The 23,997-nt window shown below is 39.6% G+C and overlaps 1 protein-coding gene across 4 annotated transcripts in view; it reads right to left on the minus strand.

Moving 5' to 3' along the window:
- The window catches only part of FER (FER tyrosine kinase), a 239,676-nt gene that overhangs the window by 73,272 nt on the left and 142,407 nt on the right, over positions 1-23,997 (minus strand). For all 4 annotated transcript variants that reach the window (XM_072992471.2, XM_078386258.1, XM_078386257.1 and 1 more), the window contains one exon: positions 757-880. In XM_072992471.2, coding sequence (XP_072848572.2) covers positions 757-880 — 124 coding nt within the window. The remainder of the gene's footprint in view (positions 1-756; positions 881-23,997) is intronic.

Raw genomic sequence — 23,997 nt, forward strand, 5'->3', positions numbered from 1 at the left:
GAGTAAGCCAAGCTGATTCAGGCAACAATAAACATTTGACCAGAATTATATATGGATGAGACGATTATCGATTTTGAAATTCTTTAATATATATAAAATATGTTAAACATCATATGAAAAAATGTAGGATGAGATAAATAAATAAATCTAAAATTCACAATTTAGAGGGGAAATCTCTGAGCGGCCTGGGCCCACTGAACTGAAAGAACATCCACATCCAGTTTTGACATCAGCTAGATCAGTGGTAACCAACCTTGGTTAACTCAGATATTCTTGGACTGCAACTCCTAGAAACCCTGGTCAGCACAGCTGGTGCTGAAGGCTTCTGGGAAGTGGAGTCCTGGGTTACCCAGGTTGGGAACCACTGAGGTAGAGGAATAAACATCACTTTGAAATTGCAAATTTCCACAGTCTCTTGAAAAGAAGAGTCTTATGGCAAGAGAAAGCCCATACTGACTGTAAGCACTGGCTATAGTGAAAGCCACATTAAATAGCTTGGTTTCTTCTGCTCTCTCCCTCAAACACTCTGGTCTATTTGTCAGTTATTGTCACTCACTTCTACTATCTCCTGCCGTAGAAGTGAATGGAGTCCTATCCACTGGCCAGAGCACTGCTGGAGCACAAACAAGATGCTATTTATTTTAAGAAAACATGACAGTAAAAAAGATGTGAAGCCAGCTTTATTTTCAGCCATTTCCTTTTTTCTGATGTTTAAATGTCCAAATCTACAGCACAGAATATATGAATTTACCTTACCTGTGTATACAGTTTTTGGATTCAAGATATGCCATTCCAGCAGCAACATCTAATGCAAATTTCACTAACTGTTTGATTTTTAGCTCATCCTTCTTCTTTCTTAGAAAGGAGAGAAAATCACCTCCTAGGAAAAAGAGACAGATGGACAATGAGACATGACAAGGATGGTATTTCCATTCATCACTCATTAGTGATGCCTGACTGAACAGGAGGTAGTGTATTCTCAGCTTTGCTTTTCAACCAGTTTGAGGTTACAACTACCTCCTCGTTCGTGTTCTAATCAATATGCAACATCCTAAAATTGTCTTAGATACTATTCTGTCAAAAGGTGATGGCATATTGCAAAGTTCTACTGTAGAAGCCTATTTATGCACAATCCTGACTATCACGCCTCCTATGCACAAATCTTCTTTGTGCTTCAAAAAGGAATGTGTTATTTTCAGCATATGGTGAAAACCAGGCAAGACCAATGCCCAGACAACTTAAAAATTATGAATATAACAATTATTTGGGAAATATGTATTAAGCTGTTTTAGCCATGCACAATGATTAGAAAACACAGAAACAACCCGTTATTCCACCTAGTTCAGTACTGCTAGCAGTGACTGGTGTTAATTGCTGTAAGACATCCTACATGGAAACTTGAAGGGTGTCATTTGCATCTATTATCTATTTCACTTTCGGCCATATTCAAATACTTAAAAATATCTTTAGAAAGGAAGGTTCCTCCCATCCCAAATATGTGATCTGCAAATTTATGAACTTTTGTCTTTTGGGGATAGGAAGCATGACCTATTTCTGATTTTTTTCCTGATCGATGTAAGATATTCCTTCAATGGCCGGCTGATTAGGACAGAAACAATGTGGGCTTTTGACACCAGCTAAGCAGCACTACAGAAAACATCCACCAAGTAGTCTGACTGAATTTCTAAAATTTCTAAGTATTCCCTAGTGATTAAACTAAATATTAATCCCACTTCTCTGAAGGAAAACTGCCATGTGGCTGTTGCCTTCCCCTCCAAGCCAAACAGAAGCCCGGAGCATCAAAAGAAGGCTATGGTGGAGGGAGGGAAAAGCAAAGATGGACATAAATTCTAAGATACTACTTGAAGGAGTTTCCATTCCCACCCCACCAGCTGTCTGCATGCTGCTCAAAAATGCTTGCCTGGCATGAACAACCATCATGCCAAGAAACTTTTGAAAACTGCCTGAGGAAGATGGATATATAACCATCAAAGGTTCACCATCTACTTGATCTTTTCAGTAGTCCAATAAGGGTATCTCCTGCTTCTGTACTGACATTGTTTTTTGGGGGGAGAGGACACCACATGGCCTATTTCTGATTATTTTCTGCACATTTTTGCAAATTCTTGAGCAATAAACTGATTTTTTTAACCCATCTGCATTACCTAAATTCAGCAACTGCAGCTATTCCCAACATGGAGAGGCCTATGTCATACCTGTCTGGCATGCTGTAGAACAGATGAGAAACCTTGGGGGGGGGGAGGAGATGACAACCCAATTTCAGCTCCAACATGATTGTATACACAATGATTGACATTCAGACTTTTAAGAGTTAAGCACTCCAAACTCTGAGCCTGGATGGATAAATATGTCAGTTTTGGTTTATCTCATATTTCAAATTATTTTTACTCCCAAGTTTTTTCCATTCTCAATAGGAAGAAATTTGCGAACATTGGAAAGTTGTTGTAAAAACATGCTGAAACCAAGTCCCCCGCATCCTTAATATTCTTATCAGTTTGGACATCTTCCCATTAGAAAAACAAATAACAGCTCAATTTTATCACTTTTACTTAGGCACCTGCCCTAGTACTATCTCTTTACAAATTACAAAGCATAGGTCACTTCAAAGTAACAGCTTTCTAACTTTTACATACCTCTTCCCCCCCCCCCATCATTATTATTATTACTGTGACTTTCCAACTTTAGAGTGGCAAGATGTTCCAGGAAGAATGAGTGAGTCCAGAATTTTATTTTGGCCCCGTGAATGTTCCCAAGTAGAATGCCCTCTCACAATCATTTTTCCCATTTCTCTACAGCCCCAAGGGCTACGTTCACCACTGTTCTGTTACATCCCTTAGCCGCACATTCTGTATGCAGATTTGGAAAGAACAGAGGACAGCAAAAGGATGGTTGAATCCAGGATGGTTGAATCCAGCGGAAGAGATCAGCTAAATCAAACATTTCTTGCTGATGTGAGAAGTTTTCTCATGCACAGGAAGCTTAGATTGGTTCCAACTCAGTATGGCATTAGGTTTAATTTACTTTTGATGGAAAAGCACTGGAGAGTTATGGTGTTTACAGCAGTGCATTATTTACAAACATGCAAGTGAACAGCACGAGCAGCCAAATGCCCACATCAAAGACCCCAATAACAGCTTACAGCGCTGTCTCACCAAGCTCCACTTTAGTTTTGGCTAATTCTCCCTAGAAACACTCTGCTTTCTTTCATTTACTCTCAAGTCCAACTCCTCCTCATTGTCTCTGCTAGCTCAGGCGTCCTTTTCAAGGCTGCATTCTGGAAAGCAGAAAGTGACTCCTAGCTGCCAAAAGGTCAAAATCTGGATTTTTTTTTTTTAACCTTAAGGGTTTAAATCATGGGGGACAGGTAAAACAGCAGCTGAATATTCTGTTTTCAAAGAAGCAGCCATGTTAGTTTGTGCAAGAATATCAGACAAGAAACAAAGCTGAAGCAGAAACAAAAAATAACAAATAAAGAAGAAAAATTGTTGTGACATCTTAAAGACTACTTGCATATTTATATTTTATAGCTGTTAGTCTTTCAGGTGATGCAAGGGTTTTTCCTTCTTTATTTTTAATTTTTGTAGTTTTTGCTTCTGTTTTGTTTTGTTTCTTATGTGATATGAATGTTATGTGTCAGTGTCAACAATCAATGTACCTAAGAAAGGGATGACGAGGAACCATAATATATTTGACCACATAATACAATCTGTATTACAGTAAATACCACACATGTTCAATAAAATCCAGTAGTAAACCAGAACTAGAGCAGGGTCACTGAATCTATCAAACTCATGGAAGAGCTGAGTCACACAATCCCTACTGATTCAACGGGCTAGCTCTAGTTGCAACAATGGGCCAACTGTAGTTTCAGCCAATGTACTCTAATGAATGCAATTATTCTGTATAATTTTGGTTACTGTGTTTATTTAATTTATTATCTGCTTTGAACTGTATTAGAGAAAGCATGGAATACAAGTAAGTTGTCTAGAACTCTGAATGTAGTTGGGAACACAATTTTAACTACTGTATATACAGACACTGCAATATGTCATCACTCTTACAAAGGATTACTCTGAGTTAGCCTACAAAGTCAATCAGTTTTTATAGAAGCAAAGTGAACAAAGCATGGAGGAGGAACACAAACAAACAAGAACAAGATATAGGAAATGGTATCTCATTATACACCACAAAAGCAAAGAACATGGAGACAGATTTTTTCCCCTTAAGTGCTGTTTTCAGAAATTATTAATATTTTTAAGGCACTTTTGAAAGAACAAAAGATGTGGAAAGTATTCCATGTATTGTTTTTCATGTAGAAAACTCAGCGATTACATTTTTAAATGGTTTACATTAAGGCAGTTGAAAGATATCCACGTCCCTGACAGGCTCTTCAAGGAACAAGCTTTGAAAAGGTTAGGGATGCCAAAAGGCTTATGCTGTCACAACCTGAAACATATCTCTGATTGGAGGTAAAAAAAAATATCTTCAATTAAAACTTGCCAGATCCTACTCTGCTTCTTCCCTTGGGAAAAGATGCAAACTTCGCCATTGGGGATTTGGAAAACTGCATGGCAGTCTATTACCTAAGGGAGGCACAGTGTCTCTAGAGAGCTTCTGAAACGCTCCCAGAGAGGATCAGAGGTTTAATTAAATGGAGCACTGCAACCCTCTAATTACTACACTCATTTCTAAGCCTGCTAAAGACGAGAAAGGAAGTTAGCCAGGTTTTGTGGGGGTACAACCTCACTGAACAGAATTCCTCAAAAAACAGAAATACTGTGAAGATTCAAATGTATAGGAACTGTGAACAACAGCATGGATTGGTTAACAGATTTTACTAACGCAGTGAGTTGCACTGTTTCAGTGACTTCAATGAAGCAGGAATTAACACAAAACATGTTTATATGCAATGTTTCACTGCTTAGATTCAGCACACTAAGGATAAAGAAGGGGTGAAGAGAACCAATCCACTGTATGTACCCAGTTTTTGACAGAAGTCTGTATCAGGCTGTTTATTATTTCTAAAGACACATAAGCAGATAATACCATGATTTTATTTGTTCACTGTAAGAGCTTGCACGTTGGGAGGCACAAAAAAGAATGAATAAAATTCACATCTTGTTAATGTTCAACTGTTTCCCAATCCCTTCAGGCAAACTGGTAGGAAGAGTTTAGCTTCTAATGAACAATAGCTTGTCAAGAGAGATGTTTTCCCTGAACACAGAGCTTATTTTTAAAAGTGCCAGTTTTCACAAAGAATGGACATTAAAAATAAAATGAGCTGCAATGCAGAAACACAGGGCAAAATCTCCACCATAAACTGTAAAAGAAAATTGCATTTCTAGCAATAGGTAGGCAAAGTACTGGAGGGGTTGAATATTGCAGTCTTAAGTGGAGTCAAGTGTTTTAATTAAAACAGAGCATAATCCTTGCAAGTCAAGCTTAAAGAGGATGTATCTTGGGATGTATGAGAAACACATGACAGGGATAAGGCGCCCTGTTATACAGCCTCCATATCACCAGGGATATCAGAAAAACTGATATGTTCTAGTTATAGAAAAGAGAGAGAAAAGTGACAAATATACAACTGGTATGTTTTGGCTATAGAAAAAATAGAGCAGAAATGAAACAGCTGTATTTGTTTAATATATACTCCTACCTCTTTCCCATTGAACCCAGTTAATTAAAAATAGATTGCTATCTAAAATAGGACATTGGTAACAGGATACATATGCAAAACACCATCAAACCTGACATCCTGGGCATCAGTGAACTAAAATGGACGGGAACGGGCGAATTCAATTAAGATGATCATCATATCTACTACTGTGGGCAAGAATCCTGTAGAAGAAATGGAGTAGCCTACATAGTCAACAAAAGAGTGGGAAAAGCTGTACTGGGATACAATCTCAAAAATGATAGAATGATTTCAATACGAATCCAAGGCAGACCTTTCAACATCACAGTAATCCAAGTTTATGCACCAACAACCAATGCTGAAGAGGCTGAAATTGACCTGGTCACTTTCAACACTGTTTAGAACTGACCCCAAAGAAAGATGCTCTTCTCATTATACAGGCTTGGAATCCTAAAGTAGGGAGTCAAGAGATAAAAGGAAAAACAGGTAAGTTTGGTCTTGGAGATCAAAATGAAGCAGGGCAAAGGCTAAAAGAGTTTTGTCAAGAGAACAAGATTGATTATGTTCTCTGCAGCCAAAGATGGAGAAGCTCTATACTAGTGGTTGGGGAACAGGGCTAAAATACCCCAAATGGGGTAAAAGTGAAAATCCTGGGGGTAATGAGCAGAACGCTACCCCTCCATCCCCCCACCCCTGCCGCCAAACCTCAAATTGTAAGCCACCTCTCCCTGTTACTTCCTTGGCTGCAGCAGGGCACTTGTAAATCCATTCTTTCAGAGATCGGAGATAAGCTTGCTTGCTTGGTTACAGCTGTAGAATAGCCCCGGGGCAGTCAATCAATCCGGGGCTTGTGAATGGCTGCTTCCACCAGAGATGACTGCAAACAAGCAGGAGGAGGGAAAGGCTCCAGTTAATGAGGGAAGGAAGGTGCAAGAGACCAACGGCTTGATCAAGCTTGTTTAAATGTATGTAGAAAATGGATGGATGGGGAGGGGGAGATGGAGGGATGGAGGCAGAGTGGGTGAATGTGTGTATGAGAGAGAGAGAGACTGACTGAAAAACTATGAAAAAAGGAGCAGGCAAGCAAAACAGAAGGCTTGAATTAAGGCGAGAAAAAAGGGTGGCTTCATCGAGTTTATTTAAATTAATGAGAAGAAATGAACATACTGAACTGAAGCAACTAATTGTTGAAAATTGAGGGAGGAAGGGTGTGTGTGTGTGTGTGTGTGTGTGAGTGAGAGAGAGAGAGAGAGAGAGGAGACTCAAAACTATGAAAAAAGGAACAGGCAAATGAAACAGAAGGCTTGAATTAACGTGGGGGACAAAAGGGTGGCTTTTTAAGATGCTATCTAGGTTTGTCATCACTTTCCTCCCAAGAAGCAGGCGTCTTTGAATTTCGTGGCTGCTGTCATCATCTGCAGCGATCATTGAGCCCAAGAAAATAAAATCAGTCACTGCCTCCGTATCTTTCCCTTCTATTTCAGGAGGTGATGGGACCAGTGGTCAGGATCTTTGGTTGTTGGGTTTGTTTTTTTATGTTGAGCTTCAGACCATTTTTTGCGCTCTTCTCTTTCACCCTCATTAAGAGTTTCTTTAAATCCTCCTCACTTTCTGACATACTTTTGCATAGTCAATGAAGCAGAAGTAGATGTTTTTCTGGAAGTCTCTGGCTTTCTCCATAATCCAGCGCATGTTAGCAATTTGGGCTCTAGTTCCTCCGCCCCTTCGAAATCCAGCTTGCACTTCTGGGAGTTCTCGATCCACATACTTGTAGCCTATGAAGGCTACATATGTTCCAGTGGTGATAGTCATATCTGTTCAACTTGCTGTGTAGCTTTCAGGACTTTTCCCAACTGAACCCTCCAAGCATAAGTAGCCTGTGTAGCCTTCTCTATTTATTTGATCCATGGTCTATGTTATGTAATGTAATGGTTTATGAATATTAATGTTACAGAGAGGTGGAGCTGAGACAGATACCATAAGAGGCGGAGCCTGAGAGAATATTTCAGACAGAGTGTAAGATTAAGAGAGTTCAAGTCAGTGTGTGGAGTTCAAGTCAGAGTGTGTGATAAAGTGAGTTTAAGTCAGATTGAGTCACTGAGAATAGAGACAGGGTGTGCAAGAGAATGTGTAGTTTGGGGAATTTAGATGTGATTAACTACTGAAGATATTTATGAATCTATGTAATCAATAAACCAAAGTTTTATTTAAAAGAACTTGAAGTGAGGACCTGAGTCTTTCTGAAATAATGGTGATTTAGAGATCACCTGGTGGCAGCAAGTGAAAAGAGTGAGGTTTGTTTGCCTTCGTGTGCTCTGGAACTTGAAGGTCAAGCAAGGGGCACGAGGGTGGACGCCACAGCCTGTTTTGGAGGGTGGACTTTCAGAGATCTTGGCACTGGCAGCAGTTTTCTACAAGTAAAGTAAGCATTTAGAGTGGTCATTGGTTTGTGGATTTTGCTCCTTCTTTGAATGCACTTTTTGAAGAATACTTATACACTGGGTCAAGTCCAGAAAATCATGAACAGAAGTAGCCAAAGGATTCCAAAGACTAGTCAATAAAGGAATCTAAAGGTCACAGAGAAAAATCAGTTCAAAATAGCTCAGTTTGAAGAAAAGGTCCTGAACATCCTATGTTGATCACAGTGAATGAAAAGGAACGGAGCAAAGGGGAAGGAGTCATGTTAATCATGTGCCCTTGTATGTGGGCAGACCCCTCACCAAAACCTCTTAGCTCAGCACAAGAAGATACTGAACACTTTTATGCAGGTGCAAAACAACCCATAGGTGCAAAACAACCCATAGGTGTAAATTATAGAGACCACAAATAAGTGCACCTACTGCATTGTGGTTATGCCACCTGCTCTAGATTAGACGTGGTTCTATGACCAAAAGAGAAATGAAGAGAGTTTAGGAAATGGCAACCCAGAGAATTTTCCAAGCTGCAATTAGGGAATTAAATCAGCAAGAACATTTCCCCTTTTTAAAAACCGTGTATTACTTTACAGCATTGTACCATAGATGATTTTCAGCTTTGTGTCAGGCTTTCTTTTAGTTCATGGTATAAACACCCTAGAAATATAGCATCTTACAGGATGCACAGCAAGCGTGTGTTTCTAATTTGCAGAGAAGGCAGTGTAAGAAAGAACAATACTGCGATACATTTTTGTTTAACTGATATACTGTCTCTCTTAAAACAAAATTTCTAACAACATGGAAAAAACATGTTCTACTCAATCAAGCTCTGGCTGTATTGAAGGGAATGAAAGGATAATTGAAGTACTAAGTATAAGACAGCATGCCAATTACTATTAGACTCTGATTTTCTCCACTACTGTGATGTAAATTAATACTTAATTGCCATACTTTAATAAACAGGGCTAATTCCACCAGTAAATTCCAAAATTTGTATGATTTGTAGCCAAAGTTCCAGCAATTTATCTTCCTAAGGAAAGACCACATAACTACTTCAAAGCTAAACTAAGAGGATTTCACTCCAGTCCTTTCAACTCATATCTCTAGCTGTGCAATTTCTTTACCACCCTCTGAAAAACAAGCTTTAATATTGCCATCATGTTGCATTTCTTTGGAATACACGTTGTGAAAAATACTATCTACACCTTAATAGCTAACAGTATGCATCTGAAATAGACTATTTACAGGGAATAACAATCTACATTGTTTTAGAAATATAGCTAAGTAATTTGATAACAGGAAAGTAGGAACATGTTTTAGAAATTGAACTGAACAGCTTGAACTGAACTTCCATAAGTGTAATTCAGACTTCCAGAGAATACCTTTCAGATATCTGGAGTACAACTCCCATTACACCTGGGCACAATAGCCAATGGTGAATAATTAGAACTGCAGTCCAAGACAATTGAAAGACACTACACTTAAAACAATGGCCTGTCTCTCATCTCCCCCTCTCCACTTCACACCCATAAAAACCTACTACTGAAGCTGCATCTGGAACATTACATGCAGTATGTTTGGGGAAAAGATGCAGCAAGAGAGAGCAACCAGTAAAAATGGGGTCCCCTTTGCATAAATGTATGCATGTTTCTTCGTAGCAGAAACCTTTCAGTCCAAATTAAATACCATGTGTTTTAGCAACGTGATCATTAGAAATCCAGTAGTAAGTTGCAGGCCGACTGAATCAGTGGAGGTGACTCACCAAATATCCACTGATTCAGTGGGCATACTCTGGTTGTGACTTACTACTGGATTTCAGCCATTGTAGGAAACAAAAATAATTCCTATTAGCTTCCAACAACAAACACCAGTAGTTGGACAATCACAGTTCCATGGCTACAAATTAATAATAATATTTTCTGTGTTTACAAACTATTTATTTATTTTATTTATTAATTGTATTTATACCCCACCTATCTAGTCATTTCGACCACTCTAGGCGGCTTACAACATACTTACAACTACACAAATGGAAATGAAGATACGTTAATCTAAACATGCAAAGTTTCTAAGTACAAAATAAGTTCATCCTAAATCTTTGGCCTAAGTAAATTTTGTTTACAGTATTAATGTGCCCTCCCTCCAAAATGGCATGGCACTTGAAACATAATGTAAGACAGGAACGCTGATTGTAACTAAATCCCACACAGGACACCCCCCAATTTCCACAGTTCAGATTAATCTCGGTATGCAATGCTTTTCATCAGCAACAGCTCCACTTAGGCAAATGCAGTGTATCTGGGAGGGATGACGCTCTAAGTGGATGGATTATGTCAAAAGAATTGCAGAAGCACCACATGAAGAGGAGAGGCTTTGGAAGAGAAAATTTGCTAGAGGTCACTTGACAGACCATCTCACACTTGAAGAAATCACAGTATGTATGAACTGTAATACAGTGCCTATCAATAATACTGTAAAACACATACGTACTACTGTAATGGAAATATGATAGCACTTTTCAAATATCTGAAAGGCTGTCATACAGAGGAGGGGCAAGATCTGTTCTCAACCATCCCAGAGTGCAGGGCATGCAACAATGGGCTCAAATTAATGGAAGCCAGATTTCGGTTGAGTATCAGGAAAAAATTCCTGTTAGAGCAGTACGACAGTGGAACCAGTTACCTTGGGAGTTGGCGAGTGCTCCAACACTGGAGGCATTCAAGAAAAACTTAGATAAGCACCTGACAGATATGCTTTGATTGTATTCCTGCACTGAGCAGGGGGTTGGACTTGATGGCCTTGTATGCCCCTTCCAACTTCACTTTTCTATGATTCTATTAAAGTGTGCAAATATATTCAGTCACTTCGCCAATAATCTAAAACACTGGTTGACACCCAATACTAAGTTGCAACAAGACTAGACCAACTGAATCAGTGGAACTGACATCACCAAATCCCCACTGATTCAATAGGCTTACTATAGTTACAAGTTATTACTGGACTTCACCCATTTCTAATGTGAAGATTTTTCAATTAATCCTGGTGTTTAAACAATTCACATTGGTTTTAAAGTTAATTTTAAAATATCACAATTTTCTCAATATCCGGTGTTTACTTAGAGCTTAATTACTGCCAGAATACTACACTTGTCACACCTGAAGCTCGGGGTCCAATAGTGGTAACAAGCTATTTTTCATTAACAACAGAGGCAAGCTATGGTTTATGTCAAATAGCAGCAAAGGGAGTCTCCAAAGGAGGGCAGAGGAGGAGATTAATTCATAATTTTAAAGTGTGCTTAATGAATTGATTTATCAAACTTTCTCAGAACCATTACAATTATTAAGACTTATGGTATCTTACAGTACTTTATTTGCAATACTTTTTATGAAGGGGTTTTTCAGTCATTCCCGGGGCTGGCAGTGTTTTATTTATTTTTTGGGGGAGTGTTTTTTTTCTTTGACCAGAATGGATTAATCGGTTTTCAATTTATATTATATCGGTTACCTATATATATTAGTATAAGCTGCTTTTCCTGAAAGTGGCTTATTTTTTGGTTGTTGTGGGTTTTTCGGGCTCTTTGGCCATGTTCTGAAGGTTGTTCTGAAGGAAGAACAACCTTCAGAACATGGCCAAAGAGCCCGAAAAACCCACAACAACCATTAGATCCCAGCCGTGAAAGCCTTTGCGAATACATTGGCTTATTTTTATTCTTCTGCTATTGATCTTTTCTCTAATCCAAAACTGGCCGGAATAAAATTAGCAGTCCAGTGAAATATGTTTACACAAACATAAGAACAAGCAACTCAACTAGAAAGATCACAGAGTCATTGTTAAACAAATAAAATAACTCCAGTGTTCCCAGATATCCATATTTTAAGTAGAAAATATGATGTAAAAATTGTTATATGGTTCTGAAAAATATGAGTAAGTCTAGAATATGCATGCCATTCGCTTTGAATGCTTTTTGAATGTTTAAAATCTGATCACACTCTTCTAATAGATATCAGCTGGTAAGGCCTACCACACCCCTTCTCAAAATACTACTGAGGGCATAGTGGATGTTAAAACATTATCACCAAGATCTCAAATCTGTGCTCGGTAGCTATAGAGACTCTTTTTAGAAATGGGTACAAAATGAACCCTACTTGACTTGTAGCATTTTGTTTCCATGCTTTAACTAAAGCAAATTATCAAGGTAAACACATATGTCTTACATTGAGGTGAACTACCAGTTCAGAAAATATGACAAACAATTCTAACAGACTTTCTCCCTGCTCTTCCAATTCTCATCAAGCAGCCAATCTATTCTTTTGGCTCTTCTCTGTAACTTCACAAAACCTATGGAACTGTACTATTTTAATAAAGTTATCTAAAGGAATGCAACTCAGTTCAGACTGATAAAATGACTCACATCTACCCTTTTTGTTGGATCTTCCAAACCAGCACATCCCATGTCTGAACTGGATTATTCAACACAAACTCACAGACTATTCCCATAAATATAAGAATAAGCTGTAAGCCCTCTACAAACCATGAATTTAAGTCTCATCAAATGTCACAAACACAGGTTAATGAATGTGTTCTGAGGACTGATGCAGCTAATTCCTTCTGAAGATTAAAGGTTAAGTTATGGAATATGTTTTGTTGTTTTCATGTTTTTTCACAGATATCCCTTCAAACAGATATTCTAAGTTTCGATTTTTCTCAGCTACCCCAAAGCTAATTTATGTGTCAAGTTCATTCTCATGACAGTGAGCTTCATTTCCTTTTGAGGAAGGAGAAAATATAGATTAAAAAAAAACCCACTGTAATGGAATCAATTATATAATTTGGAACAGACTTTGGATTTGCATTTACCACCACATGCAGGGAGGCAGGGTGAGAAGTTCCTATTTTACGCATCCTATCTTATTCCTATTGGTCCTGGTTTAGGCACTGATCACTTTTTAGGCACAAAGGCACAAAGGCATAAACCCAACTGCTAGTCTCAATAAATTAGCGTAGATTTACTGAACGAACGGAATTCACGGGATTTACCAGTGACTGAGTCAATAAATTTACTCTACTTGGGATGAGTAACTGGATTTAGACCACAAAAGTAAACCAGTTCCTACACTCTAAAAAGGTTAATTCTTTTGTTACATCTGAGAAAAAGAAAACATGAAGGTTGGAATATCCTGTTTCTAAATGCAAAGCATAATGCTTCTGTGATTTGTTTCTCTGATCTCCAGCTTGAAGTTATATAACTTTTGAAATAATATCAAAAATAATGTATGGGATGGGAGTTAACAAAGATTGTCACAGGATACCAAGGTCATAGTCAACCAAAAGATGGACAGTGAAGAAAGACTAATTTGAAATGTGGAGTTGAAGAGGAAACTTAAAGATTCCACAGACCATCAGAAAGACAAATAAATCTAAACTGAGATTATCCTAGTTTGCACATATAATGAGAATATACTGTAGAATGGACTAGAAAAGAGAATATTGTTGGGGAAAGGAGGGGGGCTGTAGGAAAAGAGGAAGACCTGGCATGAGATAGATTGACTCAGTAACACCCACTGAGCAGTACAGAAGACAATATTGCTAGGATATGGGAGGCAGCAGGAAGAAAGAATGACCCAACATGACATGGTTTGTTTCTATAAAGGAAGGCACTACTGTTTGGTTCCAAGATCTGAGCTGAGCTGTTAATGATAATCGTACTATCACAGAATAGAATCATAGAATAATTGAGTTGGGAGAGGCGTATAAGGCCACCTAGTCCAACCCCTTGCTCAAAGCAGGAATCCAGATCAAAGCAGATCTGACAGATGGTTGTCCAATTTTCTCTTGAATGCCTCTAGTGTTGGAGTGCTCACTACCTCCCAAGGTAATTGGTTCCACTGTCATACTGCTCCAACACTTCAGATGTTTTTCTTACTATTCAACCTAAATCTGACTTTTTTGTAGTTTGAGCCCATTATTATATGTCCTGCACTCTGGGATGAATGATCGAGAACAGGTCCTGTCCCTCCTCTGTATGACTACTTTTCAAGTATTTGAAAAATACTACCATAGCTCCCACTCAGTCTTCTTTTATCAAAGCTAAACATGCCCAGTTCCCTCAGTCTTTCCTCAAAAGGCTGGGTTTCCAGTTCCTTGATAATCCTTGTTGCCCTCCTCTACATAGCATAGTCCTATACTTAGCATAGTCTCGGGCTCCCTCTAGTGACCAGTTCTGTTAACTTCATCATATATACAGTGGAACCTCTACTTACGAACGCCCCTACCTATGAACATTTCAACTTACGAACAGCTCCGTCCGGAAAATTTTGCCTCTACTTGCGAATTGAGCTTCAATGTACGAATGAAAAAAGGCAGGGGAAAGGGGCGGGAAATTTAAATTTGCTAACGGTTGGTGGCGAAGAGGCTGCTTCTTTGTAGCTCTTTCGCCCCAACGGTTAGGAAAAGGGAGGCTCAGCCTCCCGGGCTTCCACCGCTGCTGCTACCACCGCCGGGAGGCGAGCTGCTGGACCATCCCGGCTGGGTTCAGCCTCCCGGACATCTAGCGCTGCTGCCGCAGGCTTTTCCGGGGCTCGCCTTTCTCCGCCACAGTGCAGGTTGTCCGTCGCCATGGGAGGCTTTCCTGGGGCTCGCCGCAAGCGACCCCTGTCTCCGCCACCATCCACTGCCGGGCCAGGGTTTCCGCGTCGCCGACGCAGGCTTTTCCCGGGGTAGACCAGGCCTACTTCCCTACTTCCCCTGGAGAAAGGCGCCGCTTGCGGCGAGCCCCGGGAAAGCCTCTGGTGGCGACAGAGAAGCCCTGGCCCAGCAGTGGTGGCTGGAGCCCAGCAGGCCTCCTGGCAGTGGGGGTCACGGCGATGGAGGTAAGTTGCTGCTTTTTGCTTTTTTAAAACATTTTAAAAACTTTTTTTGTCTTTTGCAGGGTGGGATTGGGCTGGTGGGGTTCTATTTCTGTTTATTTTTGGATTTCTTTTGTTTTTTGCAGCCCCAGGGGCTTGCAGTGTTTTATTTATTTTTGGGGAAGTATTTTTTTTCTTCGACCGGAATAGATTAATCGGTTTTCAATGCATTCCTATGGGAAATGGTGCTTCTACTTACGAACATTTCAACTTAAAAAACATCATATGGGATGGATTAAGTTTATAATTAGAGGGTCCTCTCTCTCTCTCTCTCTCTCTCTCTCTCTCTCTCTCTCTCTCTCTCTCTCACACACACACACACACACACACACACACACACACACACACACACACCCCTCATATATATATATATATGATGAAGTTACCAGAATATTAGAATACCTATATATTAGTATTTTGGAATTTATTAATTATATTAGAATACCTATATATATGGATGAGTGAATCAGCAGATACTGATCCTGCAGATAAGGGGCTCCTACTGTACTTTTACAAAATAATAACTTAAAAATCCTTTGTCCAAACCTTCCCACATTTGGCAGATAGCAAGAGCAGATAATTTGCTACATATGTGCCAAATCTGGCACTGATCCAAAACTTTCAAAGTTATAATTTGGTCTGCTCCCATTTTTAGAATTGCTGTATAGAATATTGATTTGCTCTGGCACCCAATAACTTCACTGTACTCTCATGCAGCTATATTCTGTGCTACAAAACTACAGCTTTATATTCAGTCTTCTAATGACTCGAATATAATTAGGAATCCAAAAATTAGGAATATTAAAAAATTATGTTATAATGGTGGGTTCCGACAGTAAATATATATTATGAATGAATTCTGTATCAGTGATCTGTATAATAATTTATGAATGTATACCATCTGTACTACATATGTTTCTAACACCTCCTGTTGAACCAAAGAAAAATTCAAATGGGTGATGGCAGCTCATCTTGTAATATATTTGAGCAGCTGTATATTTTAAATGTTTTAATTTAAGCACTTAAATATGTAAAGTTAAATTCATAACCTTGTGGTTATATTTTGTCATAGATTTTACTATTCTTTAGTTTTGTTACATAAGGAATCACTAAAATACATCCTCAATGTTAGTAAATCCTTAAATGTGTACTAGAAAACTTCAGTCAGCTCTAGTTCAATCTGATGTTTTAGGGTAATTACAAATGGAAGCCTGCATTTATGTACTTTCTACAATAATTTCTGAGGGAATTACTACAGGATATTGAACACAATTATTATTTTAATGAGTGGTAGAAAGCACATTCCAGGATGTCATGTCTCTATATAAGAGTTCATAACTAGAGGGTAGGCAGAATTCTTGCACAAGAAGGCAATCAGCTACAAATCGTGCCTTGACCTTTTCTGCGTAAATCTCTGTTCTAAAAGACAACAATTCCACATCTTTAATTTCAGCATGCAACAACAAAGAAGCGATGGATAAATTATAAGATGTCTTTCTAGATGCATATGGTCAGTGGGGAGATATAACAAATAAGGCAAGTGAAGTGTAATGCTTCCCAGAGAAGTGCATGACTTCCACAGCAGAGAAGTCAATGTGGAAAGTTTAAATCACAATGTTTGAACAGAGACTTTCCTAAAAACAACAAATTTTAAAAACAATTTCAAAGCAACATAGACATAAAGAAGGTAATTATTTGGTATCTATTACATGTGTTCAGTGTTCGAAGTTTAAGCTTCACCAAGAATTCTAAGGACCCTCCATACATATGCAAGCCAAAGACAAAGCAGTGTACTAAACAGCAGCCACAGTTGTGACTCCTTTCATATATTTATTTATCACTTAAAGAACACTGTCCTAGCCTCTTCAATAGAAGAATCACAGATACTGTACGCCAAATCTTTTTGAAATCCTAGCTGCAAAATATGCCCACACATGAAAAACCGGCCTCGCAAAGTGAATCATATATTAGATCAAGACAAGAAAAAGATCCGAGTAACCAACAGAGCACAGCTACCATTTGAGGATTATGAGTCACTGCTGCAAAATCAGGATTGCTACACAATGAAATTCGAGTAAAAAAACACCAGAACTAAGCAACAGTCTCCTTGATTCAAATGCTATGCCAAATTGATTGGAATAAGCCAAGTTTTTATAAGTATGCAATACATGTTAAATATTAATGTATTCAATTATTTTTAAACAGGTGAGAATCTTAATACTGGTTCTGCTAATCCTTCCGTTTTTTTAAGAATACTGCTGTATTTTATTCTGCTTGATGGACCATGTGTCTTTTTAAATAGCCTGGGAATGGTACAATAATTCATGGAATTTTACTCTGCCTACTGTAACAAATAACCTTGTACTTGAGAGTACTCATGAATTGTCTGACCAGTCTTTTTCTTTGACAGAACACAGAGAAAATCTCTCTCAGCAGGATCACACTATTAAAAACAAACAGACAGACTGGATTATTAACTTCTGCTGCTCTCTTGAGTCACTGGCATGGTGATTCAATTATAAACTGGGGGAAATGGGAATTTCTATTAATGTGTGTGCCTTCTATCCTAGTACATGGATGTTACCTACTTCAGAAGTGAATAGGCTTCAGACTTCTCAGAGCCTTTTTTGTTTTTTAATAGAATAGCACATATTTTGTAAGGTAAGGTATAAAAGACAATTAGAATTTAGGGAACCTCTGAGGAGATTTTGAACCTAAGGATTAGTTTTCTGTACCAGAGTGAATTCAGCTCAAATTTCTTTCACACAAAAGTTCACTCATGGCTAACACAAGGTTTCTTCAGTTTAGTAGCCTAATTTAGGTGAGAAAAGTCATACTGCAGTTTAAATTAAACAATTAGCAGTTAACCCATTGGGAGCCTGTAAATCTAACTTCACAGGGGCATCATAGCTGCTCAAAGTTTTTAAGTCTGAATTTCACAGGACCTAACCAAGCTCTGAATCTGTATTTGGGGGATAGGGTTCAGCACGCTGGATGACCCTTATAGAGTTCCTGGCTAAAATCTGGAGTGAATTCATTGCCCCCACAAAACTGAAGCAGGACTCCACTGAATCACCTACTGCATATCACCCGGAGTTCGAAGAGGAGATGTAGACAGATCAGAGCAAAAGTTAGCAAAAATGTATGCAATGTCGCATTTTAGTGACTTATTATTACAGAGCCAGAGCGCTGCAAAACCATTTCAATTTTCAGCACTAAGTCATATGGCAGGTTCTTTCCCAGGAACAAGAAATGTGAGTCGATATCTGCAACAACTAGTGCCATTTCTCTGTCAGAACAATAACATCTGTGTTTTATCGCCGCAGTAAGATATATCAGAAATTCCCTTAATAGCCTTGTAGGCTGTGGCATCACTAGAGAGGAAATGACACCCAATGGAACATCTCTCTTGACTTTGTTCTGTGAACTATGTCTCAAGATACGATTGGGGAACTGAATCAGCCCCTGGACTACTGTATTTACTGTTAATGAATTCTTCAAAAACGGAGATATCTCTCTTGAGAGGGGGGAACTATGTCATTTTTTACTCTAAATCTTTGAACATTCAACAGTTCCACTTAACTTTGCTATTAAATTTGCCCATGAAGACAGCAACCCAGGAGTTGTCTGTCATACCCAAGCTTTGGGTTGTTGTTGTTTTTTTACATCACCACCTAGAGAGTAAACAAAACTACTGCTTCACAGAAGAAAGACAAAATTCAGTGTCTGTGTGTGTGAGAAAAAGAGATATTAGAGCATTAAGTTCAATATCTGGAGGGATGCAGAGGCACTAATCATTTCCCACCACAGGTAGCACAGTGAAAATGCACAAAGAATAAAGACGGCTGGGGATTCCCCCCTCCTCACATCAAGTACATATACTCCCTGCTGCTTCTTTTCTCACTTGTCCAGAGCAGAAATAAGAAAAATCCCACTAACATGCAATACAGCCACATTATTCCAGGAATCTGGGGGGAAGAATTGCTTTCTCTTTCACACGCACACACACCGCTTTCATTTTTGCACTGAAAACCTCAAAGCCATTCCCATTAACATAATGACATTTTCTGAAGCAGCTGGGTCTGGCTGCAGTCTGTTGCAGACAGAAGGGAGGAAAGATAGGAGGAAAGCCTTCTGAGTTTGACAATACTGTGAGCCTGAAGGTATTAAGACAGGGTTTAGAAGTAATGGAATTGTTCTAAAAAATTCACTCTGTCAATCTGCACAAGGATATCTTTAACTAACGTATCTCAGTCTTGGGAATTCTTTAAACACAGACTCCAATGAGCAATGCCCACAGGAGTAATTTGGAAAGGGGGAATTTCACAAGACAGGTTCTTAGAGCCCCAACCACTACCAGATCTGTGTCACCTCCCTGTTCCCCTCGCTAATGTCCAGCTGATGTTCAAAGAATGAGTTCTCGGCATATACTACATCAGTAAGCAATGGGAGTTCCTATATTTGAAGGGGCACCATATGCCGGCATAGTGGCTCCTTGACTGTAGGAATTTCCTTGTATACAAATATCGCTAATGTACTTATGTGCTGTGAAGTTGTTTTTGATTTATGTCATAGCTTTCCAGGGTCTTCTAGGCACTGGGACTAAGCTGTCTCTTCTCTCAGGAGGCACAGTGGGGAAATGAACTTCCAACATCTGGTTCTGATACCCAACTCATTGAGATACCCAACCAACTTCATAAAAATACACACAGAGAGAACTGATTCTCATGAACATCCACTGGATATTTTTCAAGCAAGGCATTGGAAGGTAGTCCACATGGGGAAGTGGGCTACTTTCCATGATCCCTGCCATACATTCTATCAAAGTGAAAGTAGGGGAGAATTTACCTTATCCTATGGTTATTACTATCAGCAACAACAAAAAAAACCATTCCCATTAGAGAAGGCATCTATACCTATTGGAAATGCTGGGCATCTTTTAATAATAAGAAGTGTATAAAAGACCTGCAGAACTTCCTCCACAGGTCAGTGTCACAAGTGAATACTACTTAGGAGAGGGCCTCAGTAAACCAGTGAGGTAAGAAAAATGTTTACACCTGGAATAAACCTTTCTGCAATTTTCATTGGGCTTCCAGTTTTCTATTTGTGGGACAGCCTTCCCACTTCACCCTCCTGCATAATGACATAAGAAGTAGTTGCTGGAACAGGCTCTTTATTGGAGCAACGGAACTTTTAAATGGCCAACTGGACTGAACAATAAAACTTTAGGGCACCAGGGAGTTAATGTCACTCCCACAGTCCTTGGGGGAGGGGAACTGAACCCCTACGGACTCTCTTCACTGGGAGGAGTGGAGCCCAGCCTCCTCTACCAGTTCTTGGACACTGCACAAATGTGCCAGGCATGGGGTGGCTCTACAAAGGTGTTGTATGTTGACAATCAGCTGTCTTTGGATGAGGATGGCAAAGGCACATCCCCCCCCATACTTCCCCCATCTCTGCCAGTAACTGCAGCCCCATAGGAACGGTAGTCCTCTCAAGAGGCATGGCTGAACTATAGCCGGACTTGGATGGGTTCTGCTGGGTAGCGAGGTGTGGAGCGAGGAGGAGCAGGATGCTATTCATCTGTGTCTCTGTGGGTAGGCTGACCAGCAGGTCTCTCCAATGGGGCCACTCGCCCCTTCTGCTTCCTCTGCCAGTGGTGTGCCTGGTACTAGTTCTCAAGACTTCGAGCCTTCTGTTTCTTGTCCTGCTCCCAACAGACCGAGGCAGCTTCCTCAGGTGGCACCAGCAATTCAACTCAGCGCCCCATCTTGGGATTGTAATGACATATGGTCTCTATCCAGCTGTCAACTTTTCCAGCAGTGGTATCTTCTGGGCCTCACATGCCTCCCAGTCCACGGTGTTGGCCCAACAATCCTCCTCCTCCCTATGTCGCTTCCCTCCTTAAATCCCCATCTGGCCATGGCTACACCTGTGGCCTTGAGGATGTCATCCACATTTCTACCACCAACACCCCAGTCCACAGGTGAACTACAGGTTTGGAAGCAGAGGGACCTTCTCCAGCCCACAATTTGCTACATAAATTATTAGTATTATGGTCACAGCAGTTCAGGGTTTATTTTTTGGGGGGGGAGCTGCAGAATTGGTGGCCTGTCTTTTTTAGTTCAGCCTCCCACCCCTCCCTATCCTTTCAGTAAAAATAAGCAGTGGTATAATCTAATAGCCTAGTTATTAGATAAAAATGTCAGTATAGTTCCCTACATAGCATACTAACAGGCTTTAAACTTATGTGATACACAAATTAAGGGATTAGCTTCTATTTTAAATGATTAATGTGTATTCACTGTGATAATAAGTGGTCAGATAATGCTATTCCAGGCTCATTTGTTTTGGAATATTAGGCACAAAATTAAACATTAGAGCAACCAAACAAAGCATAATGGAATATTGTTTTAAAGTATCCAAAAATATCCAGTGCTGCATCAGCAATATTTTGATGGATGCAATGAAAAGGGAATATGCTCTGAAATATTAAAGTAATAAACAGCACGCTGGCATGAATTTTACAGCTATATTCTGACACTAAAAAACAAGCCAGTGATTTAGCAGGGATTGTATCTCTCTTAAACCATATGAAAACCACATACGTTTAGAAGTAACAAATTAAGAACTGAACTAGGCTATTGGCTCCCAGCTAAGGCTATAATACGGAGAAACAACAGCTTCAGAGGCAAACCCAAAAGCATTTTATCTAGGGTATCTCCACTTGCCCATCCTTTAAAGAAAAGTACATTTTTCTGCCCATTCCACTGAAGGGAAATGCCCAATATATTTTGAAAACATTGTAAAAGGTGGAGATACAAGTGAAATTGGGATGAGAGTCCCCTAACTCATATGGATCCTTCTGCTACTGTATTTTTGACCTTATATGACCACTCTGTTTGCAGAAGCTCTTGGCTAGTGTGGCTCTGACAGACCGTCTGAATCATTAGCTGTGAGCAGAATTTTGCCTGGCATCATTCAACCTACATTTATGACTGCAGCACTGAGCAAAATGGCATCTTTGGCTTGTAGAAAAAGACTCAGATGATCTATTTGCCCAAAATAAACCAGGAAAGCAACTGCCATACAGCTGTAATGTGTTTATGATCCTAAAAGAGAGATACAACAAGCAGAAATAACTCCACTGACAGGGACTGTCTATGGAGCATCACTATTACTTTGCAGTACTAGGCATTTCTGAATAGCTTTTACTCGCAACGGAGAAAGTGTCTTCCCATACCTTGCCCTGGCCTAGACCATTATCTTATGCGCTCTCTACATGTGAAAATGATGCCATTATGGTCTTAGCAGTTGCTGCTCCTCAGTTAACCATGCTAGGCACACCTTGCACACTAATTCCTCCAGTTTCAGGTTCACTTCAGATTTCCTTGTTTCAAGTGCATACTTTCTACCCAACTCTCCTTGTAAATTGTTATACATATCGCCATGACTCTGAATTATGATCTGCTGGCTCTGCTATGAGTCCTGGCCTATTCTTATTCTACTCTACTTGTCTTCAAAAACTGATCTCTCAGTTTCAGCAGTCCCCCCCCCCCATCCCCTGCATAGCTTTATTATTTTGCTTTTCATTTGCCTGGACCTAACCTTCTCATACACAGCCTCCTAGGTTAGAATGGGATACACACAACAAATGAATTGCTGGACTACCACAGCTTTTCCTTACTTTCAGGTACCACTTGATCCCTTATCTGAAACAAGTTGCCCTCTCACCCTTCAGTGCTCAACAGAGCAAGCTTTTGGAACTAAACTGCCTTTTAGTTTTACTATACCTAAAGCTTTTGTTACTAAATATTACCCAAAGATACCAAATACTATGTACAGAAGATATCCCCATTGTTTATATCTTGCTAGTGCCATGTCCAGACATGAGTAAAGCTTTTACATTCTTGAGACTAGCAAGAAAAGACTGTGGTGGTCAAAAACATGGGCAGAATGTCGCATCATACGTTTTAATAGGCCACATCCAGTGGAAGCATGGACAACATGGAGGACGAAGCATGGACTTGTGCTATTAGATTTACTCTCACATACATACCACAATCCCATCATGAACACAAAATATCATGAGTCCCGGGGGGGGGGGGGGAGATGAGCTTTAACACTGACATTACCTTTTTCTTTCTTTCTTTACAATTTGAAATTATTCACACTGGAACTCTTTCCCATGTCCCCAGTCGCCTTCTACCCTTCTGAGGTTTATTTTTATTTAACATATCATCCAGTCTGAATCCTACAAAGCTTGTTCAGTATTATATAACTTCACGGCTGATTCTGAAGCTTTTATTCTAATGGATCAACATGGCTGCAGACATTTATTAAATGCAACTTTCAGCCCTCTATCCCTGGGTCCAATCTCTTTGACTGTTATGGTGCTTCATCCCTCCTGCTATGTTTGTCTCTCTTGCGCTTATGCACTCTGTGTCTGACAATTCTTGAGTATGTAAGGGAATTTCATGTCCCAGTATAACTATCAAAATGGACTGCTTGGGTTACTGAGCCAGAAACTCAGTTATCAGAATGTTGCACAAGGACTATTTCCGATTGGCTCCAGCAAATCTCACATTATTTAAACAATAGGTACATATCTAGGGAAATAATCTGGGACAACTTTTGTCAAACATGATCTAATATTCAGCCCCACTTCCCCCCCACCTCATGTTAATAGGGTTGCAGCATGTGTCAGGGACACCTGTATCTCCGGACCACTGTAGAGGAAGGATACAGAAACTCCAAATCATACAGGTATATCATTCAGCTCTCAAAGGATGCAGCATGGACTCCTTTTCTTTCCTAAGCCCCTTTCCCAATCTATCTATCTATTCAGGCGATGCCTGAAGGACCAACACCAATGCTTTTACTGTCAGAATACTGGGAGTTCATGTTGCTGTTTAAGGTGGCTTTTAAAAACAGGTGTGGGCCCAGATTCTTCTTTCATCTTTAGTGGTGTCACTAAATGGTGGAAAAGGAACACAAAAAGGTTCAAATGTTGGCTCAT

The sequence above is a fragment of the Pogona vitticeps genome, chromosome 2 (genome assembly GCF_051106095.1).
Source record: "Pogona vitticeps strain Pit_001003342236 chromosome 2, PviZW2.1, whole genome shotgun sequence".
NCBI lineage: Eukaryota > Metazoa > Chordata > Lepidosauria > Squamata > Agamidae > Pogona > Pogona vitticeps.